This window comes from Oncorhynchus nerka, linkage group LG12 (assembly GCF_034236695.1).
Source record: "Oncorhynchus nerka isolate Pitt River linkage group LG12, Oner_Uvic_2.0, whole genome shotgun sequence".
NCBI classification, from domain to species: domain Eukaryota; kingdom Metazoa; phylum Chordata; class Actinopteri; order Salmoniformes; family Salmonidae; genus Oncorhynchus; species Oncorhynchus nerka.
Window position 1 is genome coordinate 32,869,747 of NC_088407.1, and position 27,666 is coordinate 32,897,412.

Sequence of the window (27,666 nt, forward strand, 5' to 3'; positions counted from 1 at the left end):
CTGTAGTATATTCTTATTTATAGCATGGCAACAAACAATATAAGAGTCACAAATACAGCAGGGGACAAGACAAGGAGCACTTCAGAGTACATAAACATATCCATCCACAAATATCCCATATTTCATTAGCATGTAAATTTAGTACAAGCATTCTAAGTCAGAATTAGTCTTCTCCCATTAATGGTCCTTCAAACTACTCTAGTTTTCACCATAAATCATAATACAGGTGTACTTTGTTTGTATGATTATGTACACTACCGTTCAAAACAATAGACTGATGAGTTTCAGAAGAAAGGTCTTTGTTTCTGTCCCTTTTGAGCCTGTAATCGAACCGACAAATGCTGACGCTCCAGATACTCAACTAGTCTAAAGAAGGCCAGTTGTATTGCTTCCTTAAATCAGTACAACAGTTTTCAGCTGTGCTAACATAATTGCAAAAGGATGTTCTAATGATCAATTAGCCTTTTAAAATGATCAACTTGGATTAGCTAACACAACATGCCATTGGAAAACAGGAGGGATGGTTGCTGATAAATGGGCCTCTGTACACCTATGTAGATATTCCATTACAATTCTGCCATTTCCAGCTACAATAGTCATTTCCAACATTAACAATGTCTACACTGTATTTCTGATCCATTTGATGCTACTTTAAAATGGACAAAAAAAATTTGCTTTTCTTTTAAAAACAAGGACATTTCTAAGTGACCCCAAACTTTTGAATGGTAGTGTATGTGGTCGTCTTAAAAAATCTAATAAAGCAGCTAATACAACCACAGCTGCTACAGTTAGTATAGTAGTGTATTGCAAGTGTTAATCCTATAATCTCTTTAAAACTACTAGACTAATCATGAAATTACCTAGATTTCTACAGTAATAATTTCATGACTGGTGAAGTATAGATAGATTAACATATACATTTGGCTTACAAATAACATGATGTAAAATATACCATTGCACACAGACAAAACGGAAATCTCAAAGAATATGTAGTTTGGTTAATATATAACTGGTATTTTTCCATTAAGCCTACTGTTCTGAACCCCACATCAATGTTATAGAAAACAAATAGAAAATAGAGATATGACAAAACATACCGTAGATAAACACATTCCATGCAGAGAGTGGAGAAACCCATGAAAGACAACTAAAGCCTATGTCTCATAGCCCAGTTGCTGATTCTTACATTTGGATGGATACACAGAAACAGTCCAGAGAGGGCATTTTGGCTCAAATGTAAGCTCATCATCAGATAAGGCCTCATGTTGTGTTTCACACAAAGAGTCCTGGGATTGGCAGTGTCCTTTAAGCTTTTGAATAAGGAAGGAGTTTCTTATAGATTCTGGAAGAAAAAAAATGGAGGTTCCAAACGGGATCGGAAAAACAGACTGCATTGCCTCAAGGGCTCAGTCTTTCTTTATTTTCCTACGTTATGAGAAGACGGTGTTGCGCTGCTTTGTGTTGCCAACCTTCTCGAAGAACATGAAATCCTGTGAAGAGGAAAGAAAATGTCAATTAAATTTCCTCCAACGACTGCTTATCTTATCAGCTCAGCTTTAGGCTTTACGCCTGTAAAGCTCTGGAATTAGAAAAACCTAACATTTTCTTGAATATATCTTTATTCAAACAGATGGATGGACTCACAATGAGGAAACAGGTGCCCATGAGCACAGCCTTCATCTTGACGTCCAGGTCCATGGGGAACTGGATGCCAAAGTTGTCCGTGTCGGTGAAGACCTCCTTTATCAGGCCACTCCACTGCTTACTGATGCGGCCGATGGGCTTGCCTCCATCTTTCCCCGTCAGCTACGAGGGCGGCAGAAAATCACATGGGTCAGAGACAAAGATTTCTGGCCACTGCACCTTATCACTACTTCTGAAAGGATTGGATGGGTGTGTAGACAATAAAACGCGCAACTTATCCAATCTTTTCTGGTCTAAAAGAAAAGTCAAATATTAGGTTTGTTCTAGTTAAATAGGACGGTTAACTGATTTCACCCAAAGAAAGCGAAAACTCAAAATTGGCTTCACATTGGACCAGCGCTTTCACCCTCGGTTCATGACCCCTTACCTTGAAGTTGACGTCCCCGCAGCAGTTGCAGGCGAAGCAGGGTCCCTCCAGCTTCATTACGGTCTCCTTGTTGGCCCCCTTGATGGAGAACTTGGGCACGCAGGGGTCCCAGTCCTGGGACACATAACCTATGGTGGTGCCAGGCGGGGCTTGGACCTCGAGCTGAGGGACACAACATTTGAAAGGTATTTGACCATGTTTATAATAGGCTTCGGTCTGTACACTGTGGCTTTAAATAGCATGTGCTTGGCTTACTGCAAAGCTCGCTTCAGCAGGTAATATGGCACTAATTTGATGAGTGTATTGGTGTCTGATATTGGCGTAGCAATCACTATCATGACAAAGATAATATGGTAACTGTGGGGCTGTGCTTGGCCCTCCTTTGTTGAACATAATAAATGGCTCTCTATCCACCGGATGTGTACCAAACTCACTAAAAGTGGCAGTAATAAAGCCTCTCTTGAAAAAGCCAAACCTTGACCCAGAAAATATCAAAAACTATCGGCCTATATCGAATCTTCCATTCCTCTCAACATTGTTACAAAAAGCTGTTGCGCAGCAACTCACTGCCTTCCTGAAGACAAACAATGTATACGAAATGCTTCAGTCTGGTTTTTGGAGAGATTTGAAATCCAAATTGGTCTACATGGACAAGTTCTGGCCTGGTTTAGATCTTATCTGTCGGAAAGATATCAGTTTGTCTCTGAATGGTTTGTCCTCTGACAAATAAACTGTAAATGTTGGTGTTCCTCACGGTTACATTTTAGTACCACTATTGTTTTCCCTATATATTTTACCTCTTGGGGATGTCATTCGAAAATATAATCTTAACTTTCAGTGCTATGCGGATGACACACAGCTGTACATTTCAATGAAACATGGTGAAGCCCCAAAATTGCCCCCGCTAGAAGCCTTTCAGACATAAGGAAGTGGACGGCTGCAAACTTTCTACTTTTAAACTCGGACAAAACAGAGATGCTTGTTCTAGGTCCCAAAAAACAAAGAGATCTTCTGTTAAATCTGACAATTAATCTTGATGGTTGTACAGTCGTCTCAAATAAAACTGTGAAGGACCTCGGCGTTACTCTGGACCCTGATCTCTCTTTTGACGAACATATCAAGACTGTTTCAAGGGCAGCTTTTTTCCATCTACATAACATTGCAAAAATCTGAAACTTTCTGTCCAAACATTATGCAGAAAAATTGTTACTTTTAGGTTAGACTACTGTAATACTCAACTTTCCGGTTACCCAGATAAAGCACTAAATAAACTTCAGTTAGTGCTAAATACGGCTGATAGAATCCTGAAAATGAACCCCAAAATGTTATCATATTACTTCTGTGCTAGCCTCCCTACACTGGCTTCCTGTTAAGGCAAGGGCTGATTTCAAGGTTTTACTGCTAACCTACAAATCATTACATGGGCTTGCTCCTACCCATCTTTCTGATTTGGTCCTGCTGTACATACCTACACGTACGCTACAGTCACAAGACGCAGGCCTCCTAATTGTCCCTAGAATTTCTAAGCAAACAGCTGGAGGTAGGACTTTCTCATATAGAGCTCGATTTTTATGGAATGGTCTGCCTACCCATGTGAGAGACGCAGACTCGGTCTCAACCTTTAAGTCTTTACTGAAGACTCATCTCTTCAGTGGGTCATATGATTGAGTGTAGTCTGGCCCAGGAGTGTGAAGGTGAACGGAAAGGCTCTGGAGCAACAAACCGCCCTTGCTGTCTCTGCCTGGCCGGTTCCCCTCTCTCCACTGGGATTCTCTGCCTCTAACCCTATTACAGGGGCTGAGACACTGGCTTACTGGTGCTCTTTCATGCCATCCCTAGGAGGGGTGCGTCACTTGAGTGGGTTGAGTCACTGACGTGATCTTCCTATCTGGGTTGGCGCCCCCCGTTGGGTTGTGCCGTGGCGGAGATATTTGTGGGCTATACTCGGCCTTGTCTCAGGATGGTAAGTTGGTGGTTGAAGATATCCCTCTAGTGGTGTGGGGGCTGTGCTTTGGCAAAGTGGGTGGGGTTATATCCTTCCTGTTTGGCCCTGTCCGGGGGTATCATCGGATGGGGCCACAGTGTCTCCTGACCCCTCCTGTCTCAGCCTCCAGTATTTATGCTGCAGTGGTTTATGTGTCGGGGGCTAGGGTCAGTTTGTTAAATCTGGAGTACTTCTCCTGTCTTATCTGGTGTCCTGTGTAAATTTAAGTATGCTCGCTCTAATTCTAATTCTAATTCGCTCTCGGAGGACCTGAGCCCTAGGACTCAGGACTACCTGGCATGATGACTCTTTGCTGTCCCCAGTCCACCTGGCCGTGCTGCTGCTCCAGTTTCAACTGTTCTGCCTGCGGCTATGGAATCCTGACCTGTTCACCGGACGTGCTACCTGTCCCAGACCTGCTGTTTTTAACTCTCTAGAGACAGCAGGAGTGGTAAAGATACTCTTAATAATCGGCTATGAAAAGCCAACTGACATTAATTCCTGAGGTGCCATTTTCTGTTGTAATCTCCACCCGGCACAACCAGAAGAGGACTGGCCACCCCTCATAACCTGGTTCCTCTCTAGGTTTCTTCCTAGGTTTTGGCCTTTCTAGGGAGTTTTTCCTAGCCACCGTGCTTCTACACCTGCATTGCTTGCTGTTTGGGGTTTTAGGCTGGGTTTCTGTACAGCACTTTGAGATGTCAGCTGATGTACGAAGGGCTATATAAATAAATTTGAGGTCTCCATAGATGCTGAACAATTGTGTGAAACTGCAGTGGTAAGGGACCTTCACGTCTCATGGGAATGTACTGTAGTAGAGGTCTTCACAAATCCACCTGTACACAAATACCAGAGACCCAAACCAGGACACGAACGGTTCCAGATCCAGAATTCTAAATATCAACAGAGGTCTGCGTCGCATCTGATATGATGGTCATGGGTCTCTGGTATGTGTAATTATAACTGACTCGTCCAGAAGGACCTATACAGATCCGAACGCAACTGCTGCAGAAATTGTACCACTTATGCTGCTGCTATTTGCTTTTCACGAGAGTGGCACGTGTAGCTTGTTGTTGTTGGCCAATCATACTGTAAGTCATCAAAGCGACAATGGTCTATCAAATCAAATCAAATTTATTTGTCACATACACATGGCTGGCAGATGTTAATGCAAGTGTAGCGAAATGCTTGTGCTTCTAGTTCCGACAATGCAGTAATAACCAACGAGTAATCTAACTAACAATTCCAAAACTACTACCTTATACACACAAGTGTAAAGGGATAAAGAATATGTACATAAAGATACATGAATGAGTGATGGTACAGAGCGGCATAGGCAAGATGCAGTAGATGGTATCGAGTACAGTATATACACATATGAGATGAGTATGTAAACAAAGTGGCATAGTTTAAAGTGGCTAGTGATACATGTATTACATAAAGATGCAGTAGATGATATAGAGTACAGTATATACGTATACATATGAGATGAATAATGTAGGGTATGTAAACATTATATTAAGTAGCATTGTTTAAAGTGGCTAGTGATATATTTTACATCAATTCCCATTATTAAAGTGGCTGGAGTTGAGTCAGTGTGTTGGCAGCAGCCACTCAATGTTAGTGGTGGCTGTTTAACAGTCTGATGGCCTTGAGATAGAAGCTGTTTTTCAGTCTCTCGGTCCCAGCTTTGATGCACCTGTATTGACCTCGCCTTCTGGATGATAGCGTGGGTGAACAGGCAGTGGCTCGGGTGGTTGTTGTCCTTGATGATCTTTATGGCCTTCCTGTGACATCGGGTGGTGTAGGTGTCCTGGAGGGCAGGTAGTTTGCCCCCGGTGATGCGTTGTGCAGACCTCACTACCCTCTGGAGAGCCGTACGGTTGTGGGCGGAGCAGTTGCCGTACCAGGCGGATGCTCTCAATTGTGCATCTGTAGAAGTTTGTGAGTGCTTTTGGTGACAAGCCGAATTTCTTCAGCCTGAGGTTGAAGAGGCGCTGCTGCGCCTTCTTCACGATGCTGTCTGTGTGGGTGGACCAATTCAGTTTGTCTGTGATGTGTACGCCGAGGAACAATAGCAGAGCCTCCGTGTGCGTCAAAAGGGAGGAGATATCTAATCAATGGAAGGTGGAATTCAAAGTTAAAGGATAAGGATAGGCTACAATAACCAAGAGCCAAAAGGTAGGCTGCTTCTTTATATTCCGAATGGAGTTGTTGTTTGTAACTGTGTGGGGCGAGAAAGCGCATGCAGCCTCAATTAGCCCAGCTAGCTAGATAGCTTGGTTCACTAGCTCGGTTAACTAGCTTCCCCCGGTTTGATGCAGTCAAGACAGGTACTACGTGATCATATTGGATGACAAATAACCTAGCTATAGCAGCTATTAGTCGACTATAGCACTAGTCTCTCCTCCCTGTTCCCCATGTTACTCAGTCACACTCAAAGTAGACTAGACACATACAGCACAGCCCGTACTAAAGCACACCTCTCGCTACCTTGTGCTTTATCAGCTCTGGTTAATAAAGTAGCTTAATAATTGTCCCCAGGTGAGTTTAGAACAGGTCTCTCTCTATATTTAACATGTTTATATTGGGTCCGGATGGAAAAGCCCAAGATCCATTTAGGTATGGGTCCAACTGTTTGGACCCGTGAAGGCCACTATACTGTAGGCAGGCTGCCAGCAAACGTGAGTCAATAGAGACAGCATAAAGGTGAAGTGATGGCACCAGATCAAGACTGTCTGGGAGAGGGGTCAGACTGAAAGGACCATTCAGTGTCATTCATAACTCTTTACAAAGCACGGTCTAGGGAGTTTGTAGGACAGTCCAAAATGGCTTGCAGTACAACAGTTTGCATGCATTTATTACCAGCATTAACATCATTAATCTGTCATTCATACAGTTGTATGGCAATGCTACTGCTAACCTGATAAACCAATTGTATTTTAGGTGACCTGTCCCTTTACTCCTCTAACACATTAAGACTCAGTATGATGATTTTATATTGTTTTTCCTGATTTGTGTCCCGTTTACATAGTCAAAGCAGTCAAATATTTGTCTCAGGGTTCAGCGCCCCATCGTACCTCTTGCAGGCAGCAGGGGCACCAGCAGGAGGCACAGCGGAAGGGTCGTATGAGGCGGATGACCTCGCGGTCCGTGTTGTCCTTGATCTTCATGTCAAAGCTACGCAGAGCACCGCAGCAGTTGCGTGTGCAGCAGTCGTTCTTCTCCTTGGCCTTGTAGATCTTCTGACCCAGGCTGTTCTTGATCTCGTACTGGTTGTTGGTCTCAAAGCCAATGAACGCTGAGGAGAGGGGAACGGAGGGAGAAGAAGGAAGAGGGGATGGTGAGAGGACAGAAATGCAGGAACGTAAACATGAAAACAGTAGGTCGGTGTTGGTCACTTTCTTCTCATGATTTATTGATTTTTACAATGCCTTTACTTCTGTTCTCAGATAAGACTAGCAAGCTCACCTTCCAGCAACTCCACTTTTTGGTGTATAAGGATCTGGTCAATCTGAAACACACACAGAAGAGAGTGTGAGAGATATGGAGAAAGAGAGCGCATGGAAGAAAAACAAAGATTACACAGTGATAACAGATGATGTTTGTGAAAGTGTAATTGACAGCCTGTTGTGCTACTCTTCCCAAGCAAACCTACCTGTGTTAGGTACTCCAGACCAGGTGGAACTCCAACAGGCACAACTGCTGCAGGGGCTGGGGAGATGGCTGCAGGAGGGCCCGAGTTAGGTGCACCGTATTCAGGCCCAGGCATGGGACCACCATACCCTGGGCTGGGGCCCATCTGAGGTGCACCGTATCTGGGCCCAGGCATGGGACCACCATAGCCTGGGCTGGGGCCCATCTGAGGTGCACCGTACTCGGGCCCAGGCATGGGACCACCATAGCCTGGGCTGGGGCCCATTTGAGGTACCCCATATTCGGGCATGGGCACAGGCTGGTACATCACAGGCTGGCCTGGGTGGGGTTGTTGTTGGTTGTAGCCCATATGGAAGCCAACCGGTGGGGGAGCATGGTTAGGGTCACCATACCCACCATGAGGAACAGGGTAGGGTGCCGTGGAGTAACTTCCAGGACCCTGGTGAGGGGATGGGTAACCTATAGGAGGAAATACAAACAGTGGGTATCATAAATATATTCATATTGACAAAAATCTACACATGTATATGGAGTTATGGATGCAAATATGTGGGGAGCTGGTGAACTGGTGTTATTAAGGCTCATGATGTGCATTGGAGATCTGCATTAAGGAAATAACTGTTTGCATAACAAAAGGAGGGCCATATTGATAAACACCAACGGACTCCAAAACACTGCACCACTCATTCAATGGAAACTGCAAGGAAGAAAGGTTCTTTAAAAATCAGTCAAACATGGTCCGAGCTCATTTTCCACGTCATTATCCAAATAATCTTCAAAGCTTACAGCAACATAGTCAGCCTTTTACATGCCAAGCCAAGCTCTGGTTTCAAATTCCTATCTGGAATACATTGGAATAATAGCATTATACAAATGCTCGTGGTGCAATACCAAGGGGCAAACAGCAACCCCAGTATAATATGATATCAACATCAACAGTGGTGTAGAAGCCATTTACCTGGGGCTGACATGATCACTTAGTTAGTGGACGCACAGTGGATAGCAGGAGGACTTCCTCTCTTGTCCACTGCCGTAGTCTCTATGGAGACAAAAATAAAATGGTCAGTGGTCATGGGGCAGTAAAAAATAAATAAAAAACAGAGCAGAGAGAGCAGGGTTGTTGTGAATGAGAGAGAGAATGACACTAAAACATGTCCACCATTCCAAACAATCCATTCACAATAAGACTGCTATAAAAATCAAAAACTTTCTCCTTTCACATTATCCAACATAAAATCTGAAACGTGCATCAATGCATGTGGTTATGCAACTTGTTTGATACACACACACACACAATACAGCACACCCAATAAGCATTTCAGTTTATTTTGCTTTGAGATGTATAGAGGATGTGGGCTAAGTCAGGGGTCAGGCATTTTCCACTTTGCATATTATTCCAGTCACATAAATTGAGTTAACTAGTTATTTTCACAATACAGTAATCCAGGATCCAAAGTAACCATTTTATAAACATGGTTTTAGATGATTCAGAGTATATATTCCAAGCACAATAACCTTGATTTACGAGCCCTACCAATCCTCTCTGTGGGTTTGTTTCTTGTCATCATACCTGAGACAGAAGAGGAAGCGACAACCCACTCGTTGTTGTTGTTTTCTGGTTCAATGAATGTCAATGAACTAAGTAGACCAGACCCAACGGTTCTTGCATTGGTGTCTATGGGAGACACACGCAGTTAAGTGGACCAGAACTGACCTTTTTGTTATGGTAAACGATCTTAAATTTACCCACTATCTTTGATCATACCTCACTGTCATCATTCAATGGGGATGGGTAAATAATATTGAATAGCCTATAGCAGGATAATACATTCATCTTTTACTAAGCATCCATAAATAAACACTGTAGAATAGGCTAGGTTTCCCACTGCTCAATATCACTACAAACACTCTAAAATTTAAAAAATCGTGGCCTAAATTTTTCAATCATGTTGAATAACTAACAACTTTTCTGGCCTGTTGCTGTGTGTTTTCTTTAGTTTCGTGAAAGTAATGGAAGGAAGATGGCAGGAATCTCTTACCTTTCCTTAAACCAAAAAGGAATTGCTTGTTGTTTGGTGGTTCTTGACCAGAAGAACCGAGGAGAACGTGAAGAATCCTACTTGCTTTGACGGTCTTATTTGCCGATCAGTAAACTAACGTAGCGGGCGTAAAATTAACGATCGGCTAGACAACTTGTCTTTGTATCATACGAAAACTACAAGCGTTGCTGTCATTTCGGTGTAGTTTGTACATAATCTCCGCCCCTTTACTGGCTGTCACAATATTTATCTAATTGTGGATACGCCGGTTTACGGAATTTAAGCCAAGAGGGTAGTTAAATATAAGCAAATACTTATATGTGATAGAAATGACACTGAACGGCCCGACAACTTTCAGCAGACAATAATATTTTCTGGAAGTGCACATCTGTATTAATGCGCACTGTAAAGTTCAACGTTATGGCGACGCTCTTCCGACAGCTGCTACGATGTAGCCCTGGACCAGAGCAAACTAAAATGTACGGTAGTGCGAATCCTCATCATAATAGGTGAAACATTGTTTTACAGCGAAAGCAATTTGATTCCTTCAGAATACTATCAAATTTAAGTCGACGTGTAGTTGTTACATTTCGACAGGTTTTCATTAACCTACAACGTCATGTTCATTTTTGGAACTTTGACGTCGAAGCAATATCCACCCACAAGAGGACGATGTCGACTTATTTAAGGGCTGTTAAATCTTACACCCACTGAGCAGTTGACTCGATGATTTATACATGCATAGTTTTAAATTATATTTTGTGAGCTAAACATACAAATAAAAAATGACAAAATATATTAAAACATTTAACCTATAGTATACTTTTTTAGAGTTGCTAATGTTACGGGCCCCACTACAACAACACAGTTATTTAAATACATTGACAAAGCAAAAACAAGTTACTAGATTTTTTTTGCTAATTTAAGAAGCATAAAAAAAAACAGAAATATCACAGTTACATAAGTATTCAGACCCTTTACTCAGTATTTTGTTGAAGGATCTTTGGCAGCAATTACAGCATCAAGTCTTCTTGGGTATGATGCTACAAGCTTGGCACGCTTGTATTTGGGTAGTTTCTCCCATTATTCTCTGCAGATCCTCTCAAGCTCTGTTAAGTTGGATGGGGAGCGTTGCTGCACAGCTGTTTTCAGGTCTCTCCAGAGATGTTCGATCGGGTTCATGGACATTCAGAGACTTGTCCCGAAGCCACTTCTGCATTGTCTTGGCTGTGTGCTTAGGGTTGTTGTCCTGTTGGAAGGTGAAACTTCGCCCGAGTCTGAAGTCCTGAGCCCTCTGGAGCAGGTTTTCATCAAGGATCTCTCTGTACTTTGCTCTGTTCATCTTTGCCTCGATCCTGACTAGTCTCCCAGTCCCTGCCGCTGAAAAACACCCCCACACCATGATGCTGCCATCACCATGCTTTACAGTAGGGATGGTGACAGGTTTCCTCCAGACATGATGCTTGGCATTCAGGCCAAAGAGTTGAATCTTGATTTCATCAGGCCAGAGAATCTTGTTTCTCATGGTCTGAGAGTCTTTAGGTGCCTTTTGGCAAACTCCAAGCGGGCTGTCATGTGCCTTTTACTGAGGAGTAGCTTCTGCCTGGCCACTCTACCATAAAGGCCTGATTGGAGGTGTGCTGCAGAGATGGTTGTACTTCTGGAAGGTTTTTGCTCTGACATGCACTGTCAACTGTGGAACCTTACATAGACAGGCGTGTGCCTTTCCAAATCATGTCAAATCAATTGGATCTACCACAGGTGGACTTCAATCAAGTTGTAGGAACATCTCAAGGATGATCAATGGAAACAATAAGGCTGTAATGTAACAAAATGTGGAAAAAGTCAAGGGGTCTGAATACATTCCGAAGCCACTGTATGTAGCCCAAATACTGTAGTTGGCCTATTACCTAGAACATATTAGTTATTGTCTATAATAATAATGTCCAGTAATACTTTGTCTCACGTTGACTCATCTTGGATTTCATTATCAGTGATATTGAGAGCAGAGACATGCATGCTCTGTAATATATCAGCTCTTGGTCTAAATTTGGCACACACTGTCATGCTGGATACTTATAGAGCAGCAGACGGGGGGTGGGGAAGCATGGGAAAGTCATGCTGGACACACACTTACAGTAAAACACAGACATTTGGGTGGAAGAGTTGATCTGAGTCGAGCACGGGTCAACCACACACACACATAGACACACTGGTAGTGACAAGCAATACCCCACGTTGTGTCTCCATAGCTCTGTGATAAGTAAAGTAATAGTATTCCCCTGGTAGTATGCCCCTGTTGACATACTACCAGTCGGGCCTATCAGGGACCACATTCAGTAGGCAGGGCTGTTGGTTTATTTTTGCATGGAGATCAATCAGCACTTGTTCTAGAGTCTATGTTTGGTGGTTCTAGCGGCCCCAGAATATAAATACTTGGGACATGGTCAGGAAAAGAGGAAAAGTGAAAACGTGTCAGACCTTTCGTACGCTCCATGCAAGGCCCTTTGGCCCCCTCCTCTATCTCCCTCTCTCGTTCACTATCTTCCCATTGTTTCATATTTCTGTGTATGGGGGTAGAGTGTGTGCGTGGTTGGAGGTCACAATCCGATGCTGAAATTAAGCGAGACAAGGTCGTCAGGTTTTCCAGTTGGCCACACACACAGCATAGACTGACCTGATGCTATCCCTGCCTGCCTGTCTGTCTACCTGCCTGCCTGCCTGCCTGCCTGTCTGTCTGTCTGTCTGTCTGTCTGTCTTCTGAAGCCACACTTGTACACAGTACTGACCAGGTGATGGCTTATGGTCTATGATTGAGAACAGGACATAACATTTACCTTTTGGTCCACCAGCCACTGTGGTTAGTAGGTTTAAATATCTACCAAACATTCACATTTTTTACCAGAAAAAATATATATTTTGTTGCTCAAATTACTGCAACAAAACACAAAAAAATGGCTGAGCATGCTTTGTAATGTTTCTAAAACAATAAAAGCATTACTAGTAAGAAGTAATGTAAATTCTATCATAAATGGGACTGGTGAAGCATGTAACTAACAAAATGTGGAAATGTCTGCTCTACTCAAAAATACAACCAACTAATTGCAGCATTATTGCAAAAATGGAAGAGGAAAGGGGAGAAAGTAAGAAAGTTGTCTGTCGGCCCAGCATTAAAGACCAACATTGGCTAAAGAAAATGTTGATAAATAGAAAAGTATACCAGTCTCGTATAAGGACCAAAAATGTATACCTGTCCCATGTAGATGACAAAATAGTTGGGAAGAGATTTCCAATGTACCGATTCCATGGCACATGGTTTATGAACTGATCCTCAAAACAACGCTGTGTTCAAAATTATTGCAACTAATAGAATGTTATACCGTACCAGTCAAAAGTTTGGACACACCGAGCCTGCCTGCCGTTCTGTACCTGCCTGACTCTGACCCGTTTACGAACCTCTGCCTGTCCTGACCCCGAGCCTGTCTGCTGTTCTGTACCTTATTGACTCTGTCCTGGATTATGGACCTCTGCCTGCCTTTGACCTGTCTTTTGCGTGCCCCCTGTTTGGGTCAATAAACATCTGTGACTTCAGCTGTCTGCATCTGAGTATTATCCTGAGTTCTGATACATTCCAAGCCATCTCAATTGGGATGAGGTCGGGTGATTGTGGAGGCCAGGTCAACTGATGCAGCACCCCATCACTCTCCTTCTTGGTCAAATAGCCCTTGCAAGGCCTGGAGGTGTGTTGGGTCATTGTCCTGTTGAAAAACAAATGATAAGTGCAAACCAGATGGGATGGTGTATCGCTGCAGAATGCTGTGGTAGCCATGCTGGTTAAGTGTGCCTTGAATTCTAAATAAATCACTGACAGTGTCACCATTAAAGCACCATCACACCTCCTCCTCCATGCTTCTTGGTGGGAACCACACATGCAGAGATCATCCGTTCACCTACTCTGCGTCTCACAAAGACCCGGCGGATAGAACCATAAATCTCATATTTGGACTCATCAGAACAAAGGACAGATTTCCACTGGTCTAACGTCCATTGCTCGTGTTTTATGGCCCAAGCAAGTCTCTTCTTATTATTGGTGTCCTGTAGTAGTGGTTTCTTTGCAGCAATTCGACCATGAAGGCCTGATTCACGCAGTCTCCTCTGAACAGTTGATGTTGATATGTGTCAGTTACTTGAACTCTGTGAAGCATTTATTTGGGCTGCAATTTCTGAGGCTGGTAACTCGAATGAGTTTATCCTCTGCAGCAAAGGTAACTTTGGGTCTTCCTTTCCTGTGGCGGTCTTCATGAGAGACAGTTTCATCATAGTGCTTGATGGTTTTTGTGACTGCACTTGCAGCAACATTCAAAGTTCTTGATATTTTCCGTATTGACTGCCCTTCGTGTCTTAAAGTAATGATGGACTGTCATTTCTCTTTGATACGTTCTTGCCATTATACAGACATGTTCTTTACCAAACAGGGTTTTCTTCAATACATCACCCCTACCTTGTCACAACACAACTGATTGGCTCAAACTCATTAAGAAGGAAAGAAATTCCACAAATTCACTTCTAACAACAAGTACACTTTTGGTAGCCCTCCTTTTGTGTTTTTCCAACCAGTATGTTTTTGGATGATATCAGAATTTGAGCTATTTCAGTATATTTTGATTGTGTTACTTATTCAGCAACTCATCAAGTGAACAATAGAATCATACTCATCCTCTATAAGAAGTTGATCAATTGTTAAATATCACGTGTTTAAAGCGTTCCACAGGGATGCTGAACCATGTTGACTCCAATGCTTCCCACAGTTGTGTCAAGTTGGCTGGATGTCCTTTGGGTAGTGGACCATTCTTGATATAGACGGGAAACTGGTGACACTGCCTAGCACCTACTACCATACCCCGTTCAAAGCCACTTAAACTTGACCCATTCACCCTCTGAATGGCACATATACACAATCCATGTCTTGTGGTGTCAATGCTTAAAAATCCTTCTTTAACCCATCTCCTCCACTTCATTTACACTGATTGAAGTGGATTGTTCCTAATGTTTTGTACACTTAGTGTAGATCAATAGTATTATATGAACTATCGTTATTCCATGCGGTGTGATTGAACATGTCCTCCCTGTCTCCTCAGGATGTGAATTGGCTGGACCAAGAGTTCTTCCCACACCTGTCTGAGCTCTCTGACCTCACCTTCCTTTCCCCACTGGGAGACAACCCCGGGACTGGGAAGAATGCCGTTCCAAGTCTGCCACCTTCAACGCCCCTCGGTAACACATCCCTGACCCCATGGAACATATCTCCACCCATCATCATGGCAAACCCAAGGACAAGAGGTGAGACAATCGAGGAGTGGGCGATAATGTAACATTGCGACCAGGAGTAGCCACTGATGTAAGTGGAACAATATTGCAGTGCTGTGAAATGTACATCACTTTAGCCACCAAACAAGTCCAGTCTGCATGATTTAATATCTTTCTCTTTGATTTGTCCGTCACTCCAGAAGGAAGGCAACAATTCCTCTGGATTCTATTGGAAGCACCCTTACATCCAACCAGCAGAGCAGACAGGTGAGAATACAGAACAGGAAGGACTGACCATCCTTTACTGGTGAACTGGCTTATTTGTATCCATTTGTGTTGCAGGATGAACCAGAAGACTACTGGGAATATGACTGAATTATCTCCACTCATCCAATGCTGACTTTACGGTTCAAATCAGAATTCATTGTGAATGTTAGTTGGTTGTTTTGTAAAGATGAATTCCCACAAAGAGTTTTGAAAGCATGTTAATATTTATTTATATTTAAGATATTTAACCTGCTTAGATGTTAGGGACTGAACACCCTCTAGTGGTTGTGTATGTACAACGACAAACATCCTGTGTGCCTAACATCAATAAAATGCATTCCTTATATTTACCGAAGTCACATATATTGGGGAAAAACAAGAGAACAGGTGATCCCCAAAAAAGATTTTATTTTTCAAGCTACAGTTAAAGAAAAACAATACCAGAGGCCGAAAATATAACATCTGCTAGGCTTTCTTTTCCTCTCTTTTCACTTTCAAATATGTACAGTTATCGAAGAACAGGGTATATACAGAGAATCGAAGGGAAGGGTGGTGGAGAGAGTGCATTTGCTTTTTGGGGACTAAACATGACTCTCCCACCAACAAAAAGCAAGGTAAAACCAACCAACATAAAAGGACCTGCCACAACTCTGGTGATATCAACTTACTTTTCTGTACAATACAAACAGTCTACTTTGTTTCACGAATGAGAATTATGAGGGTGAGGGATTTGTATGTTCTCTGATTTGGAAACAAATCTCAACTAGCGTTTTCTGAGCATTTAAACAAAAAAAATGATAACATGAAAGAAATACAAAATATATATTTTACAACCATTCATGCAAAAAGATGTTCAAGCCACTTCTACAAGGTGAAGTGGCTCCAACTTTTTCCGTCACGACAGTTTACAACAATCACATCAATCTCCCAAACCAGAAGTCTCTAATGAAAAGCAAAACGCACAAATGTGAATAAAAACAACAAAAAAAGCACAGAACAAGCATTGGAGGATTTTGAAGTCTGTCGCCAAGTCAAACCGCAACCAAAGGGTAGTCATGGTATTCCATTGTCATGCAGAGAGAACTCAAAGTAATCAAGTGGTGATGTAGCAGATGTTGACCCACTCCTCAAAGCTCATACTGCACCAGTTGACAAAGAAAATATATTTAAAAATATATATATTTACTGGTTATGGGCTGGATCTAAAAACTTTACAGCACAGCCCTTAGTTTAAAAGTTAGTGTATTAGCAATTGCCAAAAGCAATTAACTTTCAAATGAAATAACCACAAAAAAAAGGGGTGTTTGGTTTGGGCTTGACTTTTAGTGCACTGTTGTAGCACAAGTTTGTGCATATTTCTATGGAATAGATTGAACATTTCAAATTTGATATGGTATTGTTTCAATCAGAAAACCTCTGATGAGAGAAATCCTAGAGGGGCTTAACACTGTGGCAAGCGGTACTGAGTGTAATAGACAGAAACTAATAAAAAAATGCCAAAATTGAAAGCTTACATAAGAAAAAAGTAGCAAAAAAACAACATGAGAGACACTTTCTAGACCTAAAAGGATTTTTGTTGTTGTGCCTCTGCCATGGTGTGGCAGTCGCATTGAACACTGGTTACAGAGGGTCTGACAAAAGTGGATGTACCATTATAAAATACTAGCTTTTTCCTTTGAACGTTGACAGAAAAGCAGCCCATCAAATGTCCCAAATAAATAATTATCTATACCTTGTGATGCACCTTATGCTATGACCTTAATGTAAAAGCCAGGAAATGGATCGCTGTACGGTTGCCTTAGCATTTCAATGAAGAAAAAAAAGGAAGCCAGTCTCAATTTAGTAAGACTACTGAGCAAAAGTGTGTCTATTTGTATGTTACAGATAATAAAAAGATCTCCTTCCAATGTCTTCCTGTTTTAGTACAGTTTTCACAGAGGCAGAACGTGACAAAGAACCTACATGAATAAGTGGGGATGGTGATTGTCAAAAAAACACCTAGAAAAAAACTAACAATACAGTTGCGGTCCAGATGAGGGTTAACAATCAGCTGTTGGCATTGCAGAAAAGAACTTGGTTGTAATAGTACACAGAAAAAAAGGGTAGATTGAAAAGGGATATAAGAGGGATTTTGTCCCTCTCACCCCTCTATCTTTAGGGGTCTTTCTTTGGCCCCGACCGTCGCGTGTCCCTGCACTTGTGGCAGTAAAAGATGTCAGGGACGTTGGACTTCTTGATCTTGGCGCATGACAGATGGACCCACACTCCGCACTGGTTGCACTCGATCATCGGTCGCCCCGCAAACGGCTTGCCGCAGTAACAGGTGATCAAGTCCCAAGAGTCATCACCTGGGCAGGGAAGGAGGGAGAAGAGAGGTAAGAGGGGGCACCTCAGTGGGACAAACAGGGATGGGTTCAGTGGGCACCTTACAGGGGCAAAGGTTTTCAAAAAGAAAAAGCTCTTCAACTGTTTATTTACAGAGGTTTTAATTTATGGCCCCTTAATTACTTGGTGTTTACTGAGGAACTACATAGTAACAGCAGATTTACATAATTATGACCCATTAATTATTCCTCAGTGATTTATAACAAATACAATAAAGTACCTATTGTTACCAAGCAGGTTCAAATTAAAATACCACATTTTCCCTTATTTATGCCCAAGAAAAGCAAACCTTGTATGAGCCTCTGGTTTAGACCTCAGGGAACAGGTCAGTGCACTAATATCGATCAATTGTAAGCCAAGCAGCAAAGCATATTGCCAGAAAACAGTAGCCATACACTTAGAAAAGCTGAAGTGAAGTGATCAGGCTTTTTTGTGTGGAAATGACAGGGCACACACATTTACAGCAAATAAATAAAAAAATGGTGCTTTCTTGTCCATGGCGTGGTCAGTATGAAATCGCTTACCTGACTCCACCATGATGTCCTCGTCGGCTATCCATGTCTCACCTTCGCTCGAACTTATCTCTGCGTCCCGGTTGGACTCCTCCGCCTGCATCTTGGCCAGCCCCTGCATCCCTGCCTGCATCTTGGCCAGCCCCTGCATCCCTGGGGAGGAGACACTGTGCCCTGTCAGGTGCTCTTGGACTGAGCGCTCCCCGGGGTGGGCGTGGCCGGTCTCAGAGTCTGTCTCACTTTGGGTGGCCGAGCTCTTAAGCTTCTTGAGGGCTTTGGGCTGCTTGGGATTTTTGCTGCGCTTGATGCGGGCCCTCTTCTCACCGCCACTGCTCCCGCTGTCAGCCGCACCACCAATGGCGGAACCCATTGACAACTTTTTGAGCTTTTTGTCCTTCTTGCGCTCTGCCTTGCTGGCAGCCTGGCTGTCGTACAAAGAGTCTTTCAGCCGCATCTTGTCCAGCAGGGAGCTGTCCGAGTGCATGTGGCGCATGCTCTTACCCTTGTTGGCACGAGCCTTGTGGACAAACGTGTGGATGGTGTGCAGGTCATTGCCTCCGTCTCCCCAGCTGGCCCCCCCAGAGCTGCCGCCGCTTCCACTTTCCCCCGATGCCCCTGAGCTGTGTGGGGAGCTGGAGGACGCTGGCGACCACGGACCTTCCTACACAGCCACAGATGTAGAGAAAGACCAATGAGGAAGAAAAACAGTATAGGACAAACAATACTTGATGCATAGGGTTATAAATGTTACTTAACCCCCTAGAGTTGATTGACACACCGGTGCGTCAATCTGTGTTACATAAAATGATCCATCAAAATCAGTCAGTATAAGCTAGATATTGTTTTTTTTGCATTGGATGAGTCTCAATCCACCTCTTCAGCCAGTGTCGCACTTCCGCATCTGCGGTTAAAGGTAGCAGAGTGGTGTTTGTCAGACCATGAGATATCCACCAAAAAATAAATACAATTATATAATCACAACCACACACACATAATTTAAAATATATATATATATATATATATTTTTTAAATCTGTCTGCTCGTGTAAACGTCTGTAGTGTTCAAACTATTACGACAACTATGGAAAAGGGACTCATGAACACGAAGTGATCTCCGTTTTGCTCTACGACCCCCACAAGCATCAGGAGACTCATCTTAATTCTACCATCAATGTGCCAACTTCTGTTTGGTAGCGTCCGAACCGTTTGGGCTACAAACTAAATGGGACCCCACTGTAGAAAGGGGAGATTCTCCATTTTGCTCTACGAATGTCAAGACGTCTTTTTCTCCGTTGTTTTTTTAATATCTCCTAGGTTTTGGACAGACGTCAAAACCTTGTTTCCTTTTTTTTTTACTGTCCTTTTTGCCATTTAAGAATGTGTTATTCAATTACTTTCTATGGGGTGGACCTCCCGAGTGGCGCAGTGGTCTAAGGCACTGCATCGCAGTGTTAGCTGTGCCACTAGAGATCCTGGTTCGGTCCCGAATGTCGCAGCCGGCCGCAACCGAGAAACCCATAAGACAGCACACAATTGGCCCAGCGTCATCCAGGTCAGGGGAGGGTTTGGCCGGCAGGGATGTTCTTACCCCCATCACGCTCTAGCGACTCCTGTGGCGGTCCGGGCGCAATGCATGCTGACACAGTCGCCAGGTGTACTGTGTTGTTTCCTCTGACACATTGGAGCAGCTGGCTTCCGAGATAAGCGGGCGTTGTGTCAAGAAGTGAGGCTTGGCTGGGTTGTGTTTCTGGGGACGCATGGCTCTCGACAGTTGCCTCTCCTGAGTCCGTACGGGAGGCGCAGCGATGAGACAAGACTAACTACCAATTGGATACCATGAAATAGGGGAGAAAAAGGGGGTCATTTTTGGGGGGAGTTTTTGTGCTTTAGTAGTAAATACAAAAATAGATATTTTATCAAATAATTTCATTTTTATACGTAAAGGGGTCCTAAAATTCAACATCAAATAGCTATATGATCCATAGTATAATTACCTTAAACAATTCCCTATGTCAGCTTAGCATCCCCCTCCCCAACATCTTAGACTAAAGAATAGAAAGTATTCACACCCCTGGACTTTTCCCACATTTTGTTGTATTACAGCCTGAATTTAAAATGGATTAAATTTGTTTTTTTTTGTATGTAGCCTACACACAATACCCCATTATACCAATTTTAAATGTTTTTATACAAATAAATTAAAAATGGAAAGCTGAAACACCTAGAGTCAATACGTATTTTAACCCCTTCGTTTTGGCAAGCCTAAATCAGTTCAGGAGTAAACATTTGCTTAAAAAGTCAAGTGGTTTAACATGATTTTTTTAATGACTACCTCATCTCTGTACCCCACAATTATTTGTAAGGTCCCTCAGTCGAGCAGTGAATATTTTATTTATTTATTTTTTAACGTAGTGAAGTTACACTTTGGATGGTGTATCAATACACCCAGTCACTACAATCCACAACACTAACATAATTGACAGTAAAAAGGAAGCCTGTACAGAATAAAACCATGCATTGTGTTCACAACAAGGCACTAAAGTGGTGATCCTAACCGATTTAAAAACAGAGATTTTTTTTTACTAGGATTAAATATCAGGAATTGTGAAAAACTGAGTTTAAATGTATTTGGCTAAGGTGTATGTAAACTTCCGACTTCAACTGTATATGCCTTCAAGTTCTAATCGAACCAACCATGTATTAGGTAAATCTAAGTTCCCGTGTGGCCTTTGAATAGTGTTAGTTTAAACAGCGCTGCACACCAAACATTTGCCACGTTCTAATGATTTCAGCTTGATATCGATGGAAGTGATTAACATAAAGTGTTGCGTTACACTTACCATGTCGGTGACCAACTTTAATTTAAAAATGCAACACTTTAAAATGTAGCGAGCAGTCTTCTACAAATTGTCCTCTAACCAGTGATTCCATTAGGTTTTTGAGCTGTTTTAGTTAACAGTATCTGCAACCTTCCCTAGCCCCCCTGGCAATTGATTTCAACGTGATAATCGATGAGTGATTGACAAAACAGTGATGCATTTCTCTTTCAGTTTTGGTGATACTGATATCAAAATACAACATTCAAAAATGTAGTTGACTGTTCTGGCGGTGGTCAGTTAGGTAAAATAAATATCTTGAGTTTCCATGTGGTTTTTGAGTAGTGGTAGTTTCAACAATGCATCCCCCCAATCGATGAGTGATTTATTGCCATTTGTCAAGTGTTTTGGGTGCATATTCAGTTTATAAGGTGCTCGTTAAATATAAAGAAATGATATGATTACTATTGTTGAACATGTTTAGATAAAATGTATTATGTTTTCATTACATCAAACTGTTACTGCATATTGGTTATTGATTTGGACAAACTGTTTGGGCTATTTATCAATATGCATTGTCAACAGGAAGCAGAAACAGCATAATTTTCAATGTACGTTTTAGGAATGTAACTTTAAACATTAATTTCTAATGGTATTGTACTTAAATCAGATAAAAACTGCTGAATGAGTACAAAAATGTGCAGTGATGTTTATTTTGATGATACGCCATAAAATCACCAAAACAGGTTTGTCCTTGCTACTCTATAGTTTTCATTGGCACTTAGTAGGATGGACAATAGAACGAGTCAATATTCACCCAAGGCTAAAAATTGGCAAAAGAACGTTGCCTAAGCTGGAACACTAGCGTGAGCCCATAGCTAATGGATGGAATCGAACGTTGGCAGAGATTTTTGACTGGAGTGACGCTTAGAACTCAATTTCACCTAAATGGCACCAACAAATGTATCCCTTTTTTATTTTACCACTACAATCTGTTCTTAGGATGAAACTGAAAAACAACTTGTGTAGAACGTAAACATCCAGCCTCCCGGATGGCGGAGTGGTCTAGGGCCACCAGAGACTCTGGGTTCGAGCCCAGGATCTGTCGCAGCCGGCCACGACTGGGAGATCCATGGGGCGACGCACAATTGGCCTAGCGTCGTCTGGGTTTGGCCGGTAGGGATATCCTTGTCTCATCGCGCACAAAAGACTCCTGTGGCGGGCCGGGCGCAGTGCATGCTAACCAGGTCGCCAGGTGCACAGTGTTTCCTCCGATACATTGGTGCGGCTGGCTTCCGGGTTGGATGCGCGGTGTTTTAAGAAGCAGTGCGGCTTGGTTGGGTTGTGTTTCGGAAGACGCATGGCTTTCGACCTTCGTCTCCCCCGAGCCCGTACGGGAGTTGTAGCGATGAAACAAGATCGAACTACTAACAATTGGTTACCACGAAATTGGGGAGAAGGGGGTAAAGTTTTATTTATTTATTTTTAAATGTAAACATCCGCACCTTGATAGTGCCAAGTGTGCTTATGTTTGCATAAGGAGAAGTAGGGGCAAAAAAAAATCTACTTTTGACTATTTCTGGCCTGGCGATCGATGATAGCAGAGTACGCTATCCAACCTTATGTAATTAGAAAGAGATTGATCCTGATTAAAATGGTATCCAATTCGAAAAAAATCTAAATATACACATTGCGAGATATGACAAAATAGACAGGCAGGTAATACCTGTATTTCCCTATAGTAAACACTGGGAGGACCTCAAGAGTTCCATGAGACGTTTTTTGTTTACATTTTAACTACAAACAACGTGGGCAGGTCTCATTGTCAACAATAGGGAAGCAGGCATTGTGACGTAAAACAAACTGGAAATAGAACATTCGGAAAGCTAGTTGGTGCTCAATAGAACTAATAGGAGCTGGCGGGGTGAAAAATGTCATAAAATAAGGCCTGTTTTTTCGCGATTTCTTCAAAACTACGGCAAGCAGCTGGGACATATGGTAATATTATGAAACTGGACTCCACGGTGGATTAAATTAACCAGTTATCAGAAAAATGAATTGTTTAAAATGGCACGTGTCCAGCCTACACAGAAGTCAACCGGGTTGGGCTTGCCTAGGTTGGCTAGCTCGACTAGTTTTTTTTTTTTTGAAATGTCATATTGCTAGCAGTCTTCGCTAATGTTGCTAGCTAGCAAGATGTTGAATAATTTAATTCGCCCCCACCATGCTGTAATTTACGTTACCACATACTCCTGCCAGACAGACTCAGACATGTATTTAGCTTTCTAACGTTAGCTAGCTAACTAAACGGTTAGCGTCGTCGCTAGCACAACAGGTTAGCTAGCTAGCTACATTCCACCTTTGTTAGCCATGACATTGACTATTAGCTAGCTAACCAAGGAAACCAGACGACGGGTTTGATAGTTTGCTTTCAATACGACCTGGCCAGCTAAAATTCCTGCTAGCTCACGTTAGCTTGCTTGCTAGCGTGTTTCAGCTCTGATTTGCTGGCCAGCGTTATGTAGCTAGCAGCTAGCATTCGAAGACTGACTTGTCATAAGTGTATTGTGTAGTGCAAAAATTAATTAAGGATTCAGCTATGGTGGTAATTCGTGTAATGTATGACTATCGCAGTACCGCCTGACAATGTGCTAGCAAGCAGCAACAAGCTCAGACGAGCTAGCTAAACGTGGTGTAATCATCCACTCGTGATCAGCTGGTGGTTGCATAGTAATGGCGTCACCAGCCCCAATTCTAATCGAACTGGCACCAGTTGTAAAACTGGGCTGTACTGGCCCGGGTTTCTCTCGAGACATCTTCAATTTGCCTCTAATTTTAAGTGCCAGTTGAAACGGGGTTTATGTCCTGATGTGCCTAGTTAACCTACCTCTTTAGGATTGGGGATATAGCCTGCATATGCCAAGACAAAGTTGCAGAACTTGTTAAAGTCTTCGACGGTCCTCTTTCTCCTCTCTGGAGGCTAAAGAGAAAACAAAACATGAATGAGATCCACACATACATGAATCAAGCTAATAACTCGTACATGCATCACCAAATAGTGTGGTCATGTTAAGGGGGAGGTGAAATTGAATACCACACCGGAAGTCTACTTACCAGAGTCTCCGTTTTGCACTTCAATAACGAATCTGTATAATACAAAAAAAACAATAACTTAAGAAAAAAACTACTATACTAGCTATAATCGGTTTACATTTTATACAGTCATTTGGATGAAAAAAAAGTATACATTACTTCAAAGTACAATTCAATTCAGGTTATAATAACCTCATTCTCCCCACTGTCTATTTGTGTTCGGCCTAGAGATGTATCGAGTTAGCTCGCTAATGCAATGAAAAACTTAACCAGACAAGGGTACTGACTTAAGGTTTAGTTTGCTAGCTAACAATGATGTTAACTAGTTGTCCTAAACGAGTGAATACCTACCCTGCTCGCCAGTAACGATGTTAGCCAGCTAGCTAACGTTACCGCCAACAATGTTGTCTTTATATTTTTTACAACGGGTCAATAACTTCAATAGAGATACAACGACAAATTCAAGACTGTTACATGGTGCTTGGGGTGAAAATGTTGAGTCGTAACTAGCTGGCTAGGTTGGATAACGTTAGCGTACAAACTTGAACCATGCCATCTATGCATTGTGAGCCAGCTTTAGCAGCTGGCATGAGGAGCCGGCTCAACCCCGAATTTTGAACTTGGCTAGCAAACTAGCATCATCTAGCTAACTAGTTACTGTAACAATCTAACAAACACTGATAGTCAACTGTTGAAGACATGTTAGTTAGCAAAGCAAAAATCATTACGCCCCATTTTGTTGGAACGTTATGCTTGCTAGCTAGCTACCGTTAGCTTGCCAGCGGTTATTTTACATTAGCCACATCAATGCCATGGTTAAGCAAACGTTAACTAGCTACGCTATCTATCGTTACTGCATAAAAACGCAGAGTTTATCATCAAACTCTGCAAGCTAACTTAAGTTGACTGTTTGATACAGATTAAGTCAATCTAGCTAACTGACAGCTAATGTTAGTTAACTATAACGACGTGTTAGCTAACGTTAACCAACTAACATTGTGATTGAACAACCAACAGTTGCTTTACTGGGAGGCTTGAACAAAACCAACAATGTCCGCTAGCTAGAAAACAACTATAGATCAATTTACTATGTGAACTGACACTTAACGTACCTTGGTGTTCAGACATTATTTCAAGCATTGTCGCCTCAGCAACAAGGCCCGTTGTGGTGGTAGCTACCAGGTAGCTAGCAGCTGGGGTGTTTTTCTCCCGGCTTGACTGTGTGTGGGACACCCCTGCCGAGAACGCAGGACTCAACAACTCTTCGACAAGCGACTTTCCTTGACTTTTTGGATTATGGTCCCCAGTTCTAGATGGTTTAACCGGCTAGGTACGGACTAGCCAACCACAATTGCAGAAATAATTCCTTATCTGCCCGTTACCTAGCTAACAAGAAGCAAGGTTAGCTAGCTAACGTTACTAGCTAATTTCTTCGTCACAGCAGTTATATTACATAAATATTCCTGGAAATCAACTAGTTTGTTAAACTATCGCACTAAGTCACCGGAAAAAAACTGCAGCAGGTGAATCCATTGTAAAGGACAAAGGCATTCAGGTAACATATTTCTTAGATGAAGTTTACGTTTTTCCATAACACGAACAAAATCGACGAGAGTGACTAGAATATGTATCGTCCCTTGCGCGCCTCACTCTTGCCAGGCATCTTCTTCTCTGGCATAATGGCGTTTGCAACAATTGGATGTGCATTACGCCACCTACTGTGCAAGTGGATAACAAAGACTCCAAAAAGGGGAAAATATTCATACAAACCACCCAAAAAAGTTTAACTAAACTAAATCAACATGCTTTTCAGTTAAAATGCAAAATTCGATTCAGGGTCAGAAGGATCCTGTGAGGGTGGTACATTTTCTGGCAACAGTTGTCCTTGCGGTGCTTCTGCCAGGAAGTCTTGGAGCCACAAAACCTTTTTGGAAGTACAAATAATAACTCTGACTATAAATGCTACAAAATCCACCTTCACAATGAGTGTATCAAGATTTCTTGATTGGCGTAAAAAAATATTTGCAACTGGTTGTGGTGCATCCACCGCCATATCTTCTTCAGCACTATGGCCCCTTGCCCCTTCGACTCTTCACCACATAGGAGATCTGCTGTACAACACAGATCCTTGACACTGTAATGGGAATTTTAATGTTTGTGCTTTTCTTATAACAATTTTCTATGTTCTATTCATGTGCTGTTCTATAAACCAATTTATGTGTTCATGCAAGTGGCTGACTGTACAAATCAACTGTCAGTAGCTGCAATTTGGCTATACACACAGACATTGTTTTGAGAACGGACAATATATTGGTTTCAAGGTCTCCACTTAGAGAGGAGAAGCCTCGTGAGATGTTGGTCTGTCACATATTATGAAACAGTATTGGTCGGTCACATGAATAGAACAAAACGGTAATGATTCATTAATTATGCTAAATCATGCAAATATAATTTATCTGTTTATTGCCATATATAAGACAACTGCTGGGTCTGCCCAGGCAGAGCTCCCGATTGACATGTGTACGATGGTGCATTGAGTTGGTTGGAACCTCTCCAGCGCGCTGACAATAAACAATGAATCGTTTAAGGTTGACTTTGAGTGTCCTTGTGTAAGAATCTTTCCACAACAACACCATGACCTCTTTCACCCTAACAGGGCACTCAAGGAAGTCCATAGTACGATCCCCACCACAGTTGCAACATTTTCCCTTCATAGATTCTTCAATAACATACTTCTCCCGTCTGCAAACATTTGACATGTGGCCACTGAGTGGTTTGGGCACAATTGCTCTCTCCTCATACCTCACATATCCAAGCTTCACATGTGCAGAGTCCCCTCAAACAACAATTATATCGATAAGCTTTTCTCCTTTTACAATACAGGTCAGGCAATGTGCACTGACCGCTCCTGGAATTTTCTGAATAAGGTAAGCCCACACGTCATCTATATCTAATGAGACTCCAGATATAACTCCTTTAGCAGGTGCCCTGCTCTGAAGATCAATGAAGGTCAGTTTCCGACGTAGGGAATTTGGCCAGATCCAGTGCACGCTTCTTCTGTTCTTCATTTACACAATTAACCAATTGGGCTCCCGCAGCGGTCTAAGGCAATGCATCTCAGTGCAAGAGGTGTCACTGGTTCAAATCCAGGCTGTATCATATTCGGCTGTGCTTGGGAGTCCCATAGGATGGCGCACAATTGTCCCAGCATCGTCCGGGTTTGGTCGGGGTAGGCCGTCATTGTAAATAAGAATTTGTTCTTAACTGACTTGCCTAGTTAAATACAGGTTCAATTTTAAAAAATAAAACCAAAACAAGGCCACTTCCAGTCACCTTGATTGAATCCACCTTTCCCATTGCTCTCTTCACAGTCCTCGATAGTAAAAAGGATCTCCCAAATTAACCTCCTTGTCAAAAAAATGTTGGGTTACGGATGTAACCTTGGTTCTCTGAGTAGAGTAACGGGTCACCAAACGACCTATAGGAACTCCTTCGCGTTCACGCAATGTGATTGAGATGCTTCACACCAAAGATGT

At 42.4% G+C, this 27,666-nt stretch overlaps 2 protein-coding genes and 1 long non-coding RNA gene across 4 annotated transcripts; 1 reads left to right on the plus strand and 2 right to left on the minus strand.

Moving 5' to 3' along the window:
* Position 1: 1 nt before the first annotated feature.
* Positions 2-10,194, minus strand: LOC115138139 (phospholipid scramblase 2-like). Of its 2 annotated transcripts, none has more exons than XM_029674655.2 (8): positions 9,752-10,194; positions 8,671-8,751; positions 7,714-8,171; positions 7,527-7,569; positions 7,136-7,356; positions 2,072-2,233; positions 1,645-1,806; positions 2-1,490 (listed from the first exon to the last, which is right to left on the minus strand). In XM_029674655.2, the coding sequence occupies exons 2-8, from the start codon at positions 8,681-8,683 to the stop codon at positions 1,431-1,433; spliced, it is 1,119 nt and encodes a 372-aa protein (XP_029530515.2). In that variant the 5' UTR covers positions 8,684-8,751; positions 9,752-10,194; the 3' UTR covers positions 2-1,430. The 2 variants fall into 2 exon arrangements, with proteins under 2 accessions (XP_029530515.2, XP_064881580.1); XM_065025508.1 differs by lacking the exon at positions 9,752-10,194 and adding an exon at positions 9,283-9,373.
* LOC135574321 (uncharacterized) lies at positions 9,355-17,304 on the plus strand. Its single transcript, XR_010465332.1, has 4 exons — positions 9,355-9,438; positions 14,890-15,091; positions 15,259-15,325; positions 15,401-17,304. It is a non-coding gene; the product is annotated as an uncharacterized LOC135574321 (long non-coding RNA).
* LOC115138140 (PHD finger protein 23B-like) lies at positions 15,714-25,800 on the minus strand. Its single transcript, XM_029674656.2, has 5 exons — positions 25,243-25,800; positions 24,152-24,183; positions 23,925-24,017; positions 18,235-18,883; positions 15,714-17,673 (listed from the first exon to the last, which is right to left on the minus strand). Exons 1-5 carry the CDS (start codon positions 25,268-25,270, stop codon positions 17,480-17,482), a joined length of 996 nt encoding a protein of 331 aa, XP_029530516.1. The 5' UTR covers positions 25,271-25,800; the 3' UTR covers positions 15,714-17,479.
* Positions 25,801-27,666: the final 1,866 nt, after the last annotated feature.

Bases quoted from the DNA above. Each gene is read 5' to 3' on its own strand.
- LOC115138140 (XM_029674656.2), bottom strand. From the start codon at position 25,270: ATGCTTGAAATAATGTCTGAACACCAAG. The intron at 24,018-24,151 runs GTAAGTAGACTT...TTTTCTCTTTAG, and splicing joins AGTGCAAAACGGAGACTCTG to CCTCCAGAGAGGAGAAAGAG. The intron at 17,674-18,234 runs GTAAGCGATTTC...TTCCCTGCCCAG, and splicing joins GGACATCATGGTGGAGTCAG to GTGATGACTCTTGGGACTTG.
- LOC115138139 (XM_029674655.2), bottom strand. The intron at 2,234-7,135 runs GTACGATGGGGC...TGTGTCCCTCAG, and splicing joins GCCCCTGCTGCCTGCAAGAG to CTCGAGGTCCAAGCCCCGCC. The intron at 1,491-1,644 runs GTGAGTCCATCC...TCCTCTTCACAG, and splicing joins TGGGCACCTGTTTCCTCATT to GATTTCATGTTCTTCGAGAA.